The sequence below is a fragment of the Malus domestica genome, chromosome 10 (assembly GCF_042453785.1).
Source record: "Malus domestica chromosome 10, GDT2T_hap1".
NCBI lineage: Eukaryota > Viridiplantae > Streptophyta > Magnoliopsida > Rosales > Rosaceae > Malus > Malus domestica.
The window spans coordinates 38,660,608-38,671,126 of NC_091670.1; the positions used below are offsets into that span (position 1 = coordinate 38,660,608).

Here is a 10,519-nt window from a genome sequence, read left to right on the forward strand (position 1 = left end):
CTTTGGTCCAGACTGGTGCGCTCCACATATTCCTGAGTGTGCTTCTTCCATGGCTTGATTGGCTTCTTCCTCGCCTAGGCATCTCAGAAGTACCCCTTCAAACGATCGCCGGTAGAGTGTTCCTTTGTAATAGAGGAAGCGGTGTGCTCATCGACGTATTTCAGAGCGGTGTTTCGGATCATCTGGAAGCATTCCGTGCTCCAAGTAGTTGATCAGAGGCTGTCTCCATTCTTCAACGTTGACCGGAAGTATTGAAATAACGTTTGTATCACTTAATACCATTTCGGTGACAAGCGGGATTACCCATCTTTGGCAGACTGGCACGTTTGTAGCTTCGTCTTCTCCTAATGTCATGCTCGAGGCTAGGTTGGCGAGAGCGTCTGCCATTTGATTCTCTTTTCTTGGCACGTGTTCTAATGTTACGGCCTCAAACCTTTGTAGCAACTGCGTTGCCAGCCGGAAGTATGGGACAAGGTCATCTTTCCTCACCTCATATTCAGTCAGGAGTTGATTGATTATGAGCTTGGAGTCGCCGTATATCTCGAGGGCTGCGATTTCCATGTTGATTGCCATTTGGAGCCCGAGGATCAGTGCTTGGTACTCAGCGACATTGTTGGAGCATAATTCGCTTAGCTGGAATGAATAAGGTAGTACTTGCCTTTGTGGCGACATGAATACTACTCCTGCCCCTGCTCCGTCTGCTCGTGCAGATCTGTCGAAGAACATCGTCCATGTCGGGAATATGTCGATGCAGAACACCTATTCGTCGGGCAGGTCGTCTGAGATTTTCCAATCGGCCGGGATTGGATGGTCGGCAAGGAAGTCTGCTAGCGCTTGTCCTTTCACGACTTTAGCTGGGACGTAGATGATCTCGTATTGATTGAGAAGTAATGCCCATTTAGCTAGTCGCCCTGTCAAAACTGGCTTAGACATGACGTATTTGACCGGGTCAGCTTTAGCAACCAAGTGGATGGTGTAAGCATGCATGTAATGTCTGAGCTTCTGGATGGCAAACATCAAAGCCAGGCACATTTTTTCTATTGGGGAGTAGTTCAATTCAGCGCCGGTAAGCGTTCGACTGAGGTAGTAGAGCGCTCCTTCTTTCTGGGCCTCGTTTTCCTGTGCCAAGAGTGCTCCAACTGAACTTTCCTGAGCAGCAATGTACAATATGAGCGGTTTCCCTGGTACAGGTGCCCCCAGGACAGGTGGACTTGATAAATACTTCTTTATGCTTTCAAAAGCATTGTTGCATGCTTTGTCCCATACGAACGGAACATCTTTCTTCATGAGTCGACTGAACGGTTGACAACGCCCTGCAAGGTTGGAGATGAAGCGTCTGATGAAGGCTAGCCGACCTTGTAGACTTTTCAACTCGTGCAGGTTTCTTGGCTCGGGCATGCTTTGAATGGCCTTGATCTTTGATTGGTCTACTTCAATGCCCCGATGCTTGACAATGAAGCCAAGGAACTTTCCAGATGTGACGCCAAATGCACATTTTAACGGGTTCATCTTGAGGTTGTATTTTCGCAACCTTTCGAACACTACTCGCAAATCCTTCAAGTGATTTGATCTTTTCTTTGTCTTGACCACCACATCGTCCACATAACATTCTACGTTCTTGTGTAGCATGTCATTGAAGATCTTCTGCATCGCGCATTGATATGTAGCTCCAGCATTCTTTAGACCAAAGGGCATCACCTTGTAGCAGTAGATACCTTTTGGAGTGCGGAAGGCTGTTAGTTCCTCATCTTCAAGAGCCATACGAATTTGATTGTATCCAGAAGAGCCGTCCATGAATGATAGTGCCTCATGGCCAGTGGTTGCGTCCACCATGATTTCAATGATTGGCAAGGGGAAGTCATCCTTTGGGCAAGCATTATTGAGGTCTCGGAAGTCCACGCAAACACGTATTTGTCCGGATTTCTTAAGGACTATGACGATGTTGGAGATCCACTTGGGGTATTGCACCTCTCGAATGAAGCCTGCTTCGATCAACTTGTCAATCTCGGCCTCGATTTGTGGGATGAGCTCGGATCGATAGCGTCTTTGAGTTTGCTTTACTGGTCGCGTTCCAGGCTTGACTGCAAGATGATGCACAGCAATGATAGGGTCGAGGCCGGGTATTTCCTTGTAGGTCCAAGCAAAGACGTCCTTGAACTCTAATAGCAGCTGGTAATACTTCTCTATCTCGCCTGCACTTAGTAATGCACTCACGAAGATAGGCTTCGGTTCCTCACTTGTGCCTAAGTTGAGTTCTTTGAGATCGTCAACCGTGGCTTGCCCCCAATCTTCGAGTTGTGATGGTGCTGCAATGACATCTTCTTCGAGGCTTTCATCTTCTTCACCTTCTTGGATTGTGATGTGGAAGACGTCTTGGGCTTCTTCTTCGGTGTTAACCTCTCGAGCTAGTTGGCGTGAAGATTGTCCAGTGTGAATGATGGTGCGCCTTTTCACTTTCAGCGATCCAACTGTGTTAACCTCTAAAATTGCGTGGCGCTTCATTCTTGAAGGAATGGAACTTCGAACGTCATCCTTTTCTGCTAGGCGATCGATCTCTTCTACTTCTGGTGTCGTCTTTCTCATTTTGGAAGGCTCTTTGGCTTCTCCAAGTCTTTCCATAACTGACTGTCGTGGAGGAAAGCTAGTCGTATTGCTTTGCTTTTTAGGTTTTGATAACCTTTTGAAAACAGAGCCTCGAGATACTGACGTGTTAAGCCATTTGAAGACGGAAGTTTTGTTTTGACCGCCAATGAGTTTAGGTGCCGAAACTCTGGGCTTTGAACGATTCATTCTATCGAATACTGATGTCCGGGGGGCAGGTTGAGGCTCCTCTTTATTTTGTATAATGCTTACGCTGATGTGTTGAGCGCTAGCATTTTTTGCCTTGCTGGAGATCTTCACCGGTGCATTTGGTGTGAAGCCAAGCCCAGCTTTGTTGTTGCTAACCCCGTAACCATGCTTCTCCAATTTCTTCTGAGTTTTAGTGAGATCACGTTCGTTGTCTTTGACGGTGTTCAAATCATTCTTTCCCAAATTTGCAGAGGAAGTGAAGTTATACCCAGCTTTCGACATAAGTTTGTAGGCGTTTGGATCAAAACCTTCTTCGGTCATTTTGGTTGGGAGAAAGCTTGGTTCTACCCCCTTTGGCAGGCCTTTTATGAAGCCCTGTGATGGTTTTGCAACCTTAGTGTCGCCTAGCTAGGTCAGAGGCAAAACTGCATTCGTTTGGAGCAACTTTACATTATCTATGTGCCGCTGTGCATCGGCTTTGCTCGCTGCAGTTTCGAACGGGGATTGACCATTCTTTCTTCTCGACGTCGGGATGTACCGGAAGACGGGTACGCTTGGTCCATTTGAGGTCGTCCTGCTTCCTCTGGTTGTTGCAGGTTTAGAAAGCTCATCGTCGTTTTTGCTTGAAGATGGCATAGCTTCTTCTTCTTGCTTCTTGGGCATAGCTTGCCACTCCTGTTTTTTAGGCGCTGCTTTGCTCATGGATTTAATCTCTTTTGGAAGAGTTTCGGGCACCGTGTCTTCATTCATGTAGAACTTGGCGTCTGCGAAATGTGATTCAGCTTCGGTGAATGGCTTGGTGTCGCCATAGATCACCTTCACTCGTTCTTGGTAAAATTTTAAACATTGGTGAAGGGTGGACGGTACCACTCCGTTCGCATGGATCCAAGGCCTTCCTAAGAGCAGACCGTAGGAAGTTCTCGCATCAATCATGTGGAACATCACGCTTGACTTGAGTTCACCAATGGTCATCTCCACTCGGATCATGCCCATCGCTCTTTGTCCTCCCTGGTTAAAACCTTGGATTAGTAGACGGCTCAGGGATAGTTCATCCACCTTGATGCCGATTGCGGTCATTGTTGACTTTGGCATGATATTTATGGCTGACCCGCCGTCCACAAGCATGCGGCTGACTTTATGCTCCCTTACGTACCCAGAGACGAAGAGAGGTCGGTTGTGAGGCTTGGATCCTAGCAACAAGTCTTCGTCGGCGAAGTGGATTGTGTCCTCGGTGGCACAGCATGTGGCACACTCGTGTGGCCGAGGCCTCAAGCCTTCGTTCTTGCTTTCTTGCACTTCGTGGTCGTTTGGACTCGCTAAAACCGTTGCCAATGCCCTTCGTATCTTCTTTGGCAGTTGTAGCGCTTCCTCGATGCTAAAGTGTATTGGCAGACCTTCTTCAGGTGTCGGAGTATTTTCTCCCTCAGCGGCGACAATTTTTTCCTTTGAGGGTTCTTCCATTTTTACTTCGACCACGTGACATGCGGTGATAGTGCAATGTTGGAAAAAGTCCTCCGGGAAGTACTCGTGCAATGAGACGGGAATGCGTGGCTTTTGCTCCGCAGGTTCCCCAGCATATATTGGCTTAGCAGCTCTTATGTTTCTCTTAGGCTTCCTATTGCCGCGACGGCGGTGCTTTCTCCCTTGTTCCCCCTTTTGCTTTATAGCTTGCGGTTTTGGTTTCCTCGTCCTCTTATAGGTCACCAATGTCCATCCTTTGTCATCGTCAGTAGGTGCGTCCTGGTTGCTTGCCCCCAGTGACGGTGGTGCAGAATGTGCAGTGTGGTTTGAGTATTGCCGAGCATGGTCAGGCATTTCTTGAAGAAACACGGGATCAAAGGATCCGAACACGACCGTAGTGGTGTGCGTCGCAGCTGTGTCTTCTAGGTCGAGCTCAATCCGTCCTTGTTGTGCCAACTTCATGATGAGTTCTTTTAGGATGAAACACTTGCCCACATGATGACCCACGATACGATGGTACTTGCAGTACTTGGGATCATTGATGCGATTCATTTCTTCAGGGCGTTTGCATTCGGGTAACTCAATCACCTTCTTCTCCAGTAGGTCGTCCAGCATTGCGTCCATGTCGGAGTCCGGAAAAGGGTATACCTTCTGCTCCAATTCCCTCAAGGTGTTTTTGTACCTATCTTGGGTGTGGGAAGGCTCACCTTTTTTTATCTCCCTTGCTTTATTGAAAGAGATTTTGACGGGCGCGGACGAGGTCTTGATAGGGGTGGTATTGGTGGTAAAAGCTTCCTTGGCGGGCTTTTTCCCATGATTGTCTGCTCTTGAAGTGAACACCTTATCCCTTTTGAAATCGGTGATTGGCTCCTTCTTTCCATGGTGGGCGAGGCTCAACTCCATGTCGTGGGCACGGGTGGCTAATTCTTCAAAAGTTCGTGGTTTGATACCTTGAAGGATGTATTGTAAACCCCATTGCATGCCCTGGATGCACATCTCGATTGAAGAAATCTCGGAGAGTCTGTCCTTACAGTCGAGGCTTAGATTACGCCATCGGTTGATGTAGTCCATGACTGGCTCGTCCTTCCACTGCTTTGTGCTTGTTAGCTCTAGCATGCTCACAGTGCGGCGGGTGCTGTAGAAGCGATTGAGGAATTCCCGATCCAGTTGCTCCCAACTGTTGATGGACTCAGGCTCCAGATCCGTGTACCACTCAAAGGCGTTTCCTTTCAGCGAGCGCATAAACTGTTTGGCAAGGTAATCCCCTTCGGTTCCTGCGTTGTTGCAAGTTTCAACGAAGTGGGCGACGTGCTGTTTCGGGTTTCCCTTTCCATCAAATTGCATGAACTTTGGTGGTTGATAACCCCTCGGCATCCTTAAGGCGTCGATCTTCTTTGAATACGGCTTTGAATACAACCCGGATGTATATGAGCTCCCTTCGTACTGTGCCTTGATGGTGTTGGTGATCATCTCTTGCAGCTGCTGGATAGAAAGGGATCCCATGAGTGCCGCTGCTTGGTCTGGTTTCGGCTTCCCATCGATTTTCTTTACCGGGGGTTCCTCGTCTCCGCCAGCTCCTTCCTTTAGCGGATCATCCTCTGGGTCGGGTTTCTCACTGTCCTGCGCCTCTAGTCGGTTGACTAATGCTGCGATTTGCAAGTCTTTTTCTTCCGCAGTTCGAGTTAGTCTTGCGATTGCTTCATTCATTTGAGCAAGCTGTTCCTCGACTGAAGTTGCTCCAGCGGTCATGACTTGCATGGCTGAACTGCCGCTTGAATCGTCATCGGAGAGCATGGATTCAGAGTATTCCCTCGGTCTTTCCCCCCTTGGTGCCCTTAGTGAGGCTAAAGTGATCACAGGCTCATGCCTAGGGTACTCTCGTTCCCCTGGCAGAGTTGATGCAGAGGTGAAAGAGGTGGCAGAAGTAGCTTTTGCTTTGCTTCGAGTTGTGACACCCAACGTGACACCACTTGCGACGAGGGCGCCTTTGTTCTTTGCGCCGGTTATGGGAACAGCTTGAGCCTTCCTTGACGTCATTGATTTTGGAAGTGTGCTTATATTCCTTGAACGGAGGAAGAGATGAGAGGTAGAGATGTCCCACCGGGCGTGCCAATTTGTGAACACGGAAAATTCCTGAAACGAAAGAGACAAGAACAACGTGCACAAACAAATATTTGTATTTGATGATTTTGGGTTACAATCTCTCTCTATTTTGATCCTCTAATTCGATCTCCATAAGGTGTGTATTTGTGGATGTGTGATTGATCCAAAGGGTCGTTGGGCTTGATCTAAGGATGAACGTTCTTCAAGGGCCGTGGACTTGATCTTGAAGGTGGATTTGAGCGGATCTTCAAAGGGGCTTTTGGGCTTGATCTTTGAAGAACAGTGACGAACGGATCTCCAAGGGCTTTTGGGCTTGATCTTGAAGAACAGTGATGAACGGATCTTCAAAGGTTTTTGGGCTTGATCTTGAAGAACGGTTGGATGTGTGGATTTGTCGACGTTGTTGATCCAAAGGGCCGTTGGGGCTTGATCTTTGATGAACGGAAGATGAACGATGGTGCTTTCTTCAAGGGCCGTCGGGGCTTGATCTTGAATTGGTGGATGGTTGATCCAAGGGCCGTCGGGGCTTGATCTTGGAAGAACGATGAACGAAGAACACTTTCTTCAAGGGCCGTCGGGGCTTGATCTTGGAAGAACGATGAACGAAGAACGAAGAAGGCTTTCTTGATTCTTCGGGAACCTGGATGCTTGAGAGCTTCGGAGTTTCAGAGCTTCAGAGCTTCAAGGTGTAATATGAATTGGTCCCCAAATGAATGAAATGGGCTTGTATTTATAGAATTTTCCAAGACCTAATTTTGAATATAATATCCCAGATGAAATAAGTCGTTTCTGCCAGGTGTTGACACGTGTCCTATTTGATGACTTTTCCAACTCATTTCAATTTTCGTTGAGCCACACGCTACGTGTAAAATTTATGTAATACATGAGCGTTGACACTTTGATTTATCGGTCAACATTTATTTACCGAAATTTCGATGTCTACAGTGTCGTGTCGAGTTATCGGGTTATCAGGTCTTGTTAGAAATTACCAGGCCTAGATGAGATTACTCGAGTTGTCTTTTTCAAGCAGAAGAATTCATGAAGGAAGAAGTTAGTTTTCCTTTTCTTAAGCTAAATAGGAGCTTAATGTTCATATGAAAGGATGCCACACAAGGTTCTCAAGTTAACTAATTAATATGGGTGTGTGTTGCAAGAGATTAGACAAATTAAGGGCATACAGATATGACTCATAACTCCCTAAATTTGTATTATAACATCAATCATGATTCATAACCACAGATTAGTACTCAACTAACAAAAGAGCCCACGCGTTGCTGCGGGTCTATAATTTTGTTTAGACATATTAACAACAATGTTTACATCTCTATTTACATATATATGTACATCCATATTTACAATCCTATTTACACAAATATACTATTTAGAACTTCCGATTCTCTTCATTGAACCTTCAGAGTTTTTTTCCCCTTACTTAGAAATTGGAATAAAACTGTAATTATTGAGGTGATTTTTAGTAATTGCTAAAAAATTGGATACTTTCTTCAGTTAGTTTTCAAATACATTTAATAATAAATGTCAAAAACAAATATATGATGATCTACAAATTAAGTATGCCATGAAGAGAAAAATAATAATTACAACTTACACATGTTAAAGCAAACATACGAGGAGAAAGTAGACTTTTCAAATTGCTAATCTCACATTTTCCTCTAAGCTAACCACAATAAACTCTTCTACCACAATTCTTACCCTGCACGTATGAATGAAGGTTAGAATTCACATTGATAGGGATTTTTACCACCTGCAAAAGTAGGGATAAAAACATTTAAAAATACTTGCAAGAGAACAAGGTAGTTGTAGTATAAACGGCTCAAGCAAGATCGTTTTCCGCAAGTATTGAATGAATAATTTGTATTTAAACTAATTCTTAATTAACTATTTGAAAACAAAGTATGGAAAAATGTGATTTTATGACTTAAAATATTAAAAACGAATTTTAAATTAAAACAATTAAATAAATTGACAAAGTAAAGAAAACACAAGAAACGTTTTGAAAATAAATTTGAGCACTAGGGTTCCGCCGTCACCTGAACAATCCTACGTAGTTCTTCCAATTACTTATGAATTACCCATGCATATTTGAAGGTTAGGTTTTCCTAAAGTATGCCCTACTTGGAACCTCCAATATAGAACATATATCTCACATGCATATTTGAAGGTTAGGTTTTCCTATTTGAACTAGAATTCGGAGTTCTCAGAAAATCAGACTTTTGACCGACCAAATCAACTCCAATTTGGTCCCAAAGGTCTCTTTTGAAAGCTAAAGACGTCCTCTACAAATCCTCCGAAGGAATCTTCTCAAAATATCTTGACCTCCAAAATGCCCAAAACGTCCAGAAACGTCAATTTGGGAAAACTGCATGCTGAGCCTTTATTTCATTACCACGGTCAAACGGCTAAGTAGAAAAATCTAAAACTTTGATACAATCATCTTGAAAGACTCACAAACATCCTCCAATAAGGTGTTGTTGGGTGATTCGCACTCAACTGATGTTGTTGGTACTGGAGAGGTGGAGCTGGGGTTCACCTCTGGAAAAACCATGATACTGAAAGATGTGATGCACGCTCCAGTGATAAGGAAGAATTTGGTCTCGGGCTTTCTTCTCAATAAGGCTGGATTTACTCAAACCATTGGAGTAGATACGTATACTCTTACTAAAAATGGGATTTTTGTGGGAAAGGGATATGCTAGTGATGGAATGTTTAAATTGAATGTTGATAAAATGTCATAATTTAGTCACTTGATGATAATTTTTATGAGAATAAATTTCCTTTTAATTTTTGAAATAGTGGGGGTTCTAATTCTTCTACAAATTATGAACCTACAATCAGATACCCCTTTATGGAAGAAACCGATTCCACAGTTTTGATTCATTGTGATAGCACATCGGCAATAGCTAAAGTGCTTATGGGAAAATGTGACAAATACGTCGTAAGCACAGCACTATAAGAGATTACCTCTCTAATTGAGCTGTAAGAATGAATCATATACGGTCTGAAGAAAACTTGATTGATCCTCTGATGAAAGGACTAGCGTGAGAAAAGGTTTGGAAAACCTTGAAAGGGATGAGACTAAAGCCCTTAGAAAATTGAGTCATTTGTGATAGCAACCCAACCTATAGACTGGAGAACCCAAGAAATAGGTTCAAAGGTTAATAACAAGTCACAAGTGATATGAGTGAATTCTTGCTAATTTTAATTTGGAATATTATTCCATGTCCATCCCTAAGAAGCATGACATCCTGAAGCGGTTTTAGGTTGAGATTTTTTTTCTCTTAGTAAGGTCTATACTCTATGTTAAGTGGGATATCTAGCTACAGGAATATCTTTGATAGTCTTACCTATGTGAATGTGGAAGTGAGACCGCTTTCCATGAAATCTTGGGCAAGTTTCTAGAGCGTTCACTATACTGGGATACAAGCACATGTCCATAGTGTGCTGGCTTTTTGAACTTCACCTTCATAAAGTTATGTGTGTGGTGTTGTCAGAGATAGAGTTCAAAACTATGAGTTACTCTAGTATAATCTGGATCACTAACACTATGTACAGGTTCAAGTTGAGAGACACTTTTACATAGCTTTATGATATGTTGCTTGATATATAGTTTTAAACAAAAACAAGTGGGGGATTGTTGAAGTAAATATGTTTTTATTTAAATATTTAAATATATTTATGTTTTGTTTTATTACCAATATTATATATATAACGTTTTGTTTATTATCATTATTTCTATGCATAATAACCAATTGATTTTCGCATTTCAATGAGATAAGGAGTTTACAACTTTTTAAGTTGAAACATGACATTGACATTTCAATTAGATAAGAAGTTATCTCTTTTTAAGTTTGAAAGGCGCCATTACTTCTCTGAATAGAGAAGAAAATTCTGACATGATACACAACAAAACCGTTTTATTTGACTTACGTTTTGATTTTGTCCTGCTTTCATTTCTCTCAAACCTTCAAAGTCTCTTTATTCTAAATGTATATATAGCAGTCCCTGGAATCATTGGAAGATACGAAAAATATATATATTTTCTGTTACATAGTTTTGGTAAGCAACATTTTGAGAGGGTGTGAGTTCGAAGGTTCTTCCACTGTGCAAAGAAGAACTTTATCAGAAGAAGAATGTTCTGAACTGTTTT

The 10,519-nt window shown here is 43.3% G+C and overlaps 1 protein-coding gene across 1 annotated transcript; it reads right to left on the bottom strand.

The window, feature by feature from the left end:
• Positions 1-147: 147 nt before the first annotated feature.
• LOC139188717 (uncharacterized) lies at positions 148-573 on the bottom strand. The gene has a single exon (XM_070806403.1). The coding sequence runs from the start codon at positions 571-573 to the stop codon at positions 148-150; it is 426 nt and encodes a 141-aa protein (XP_070662504.1).
• Between the last annotated feature and the right edge of the window lie 9,946 nt (positions 574-10,519).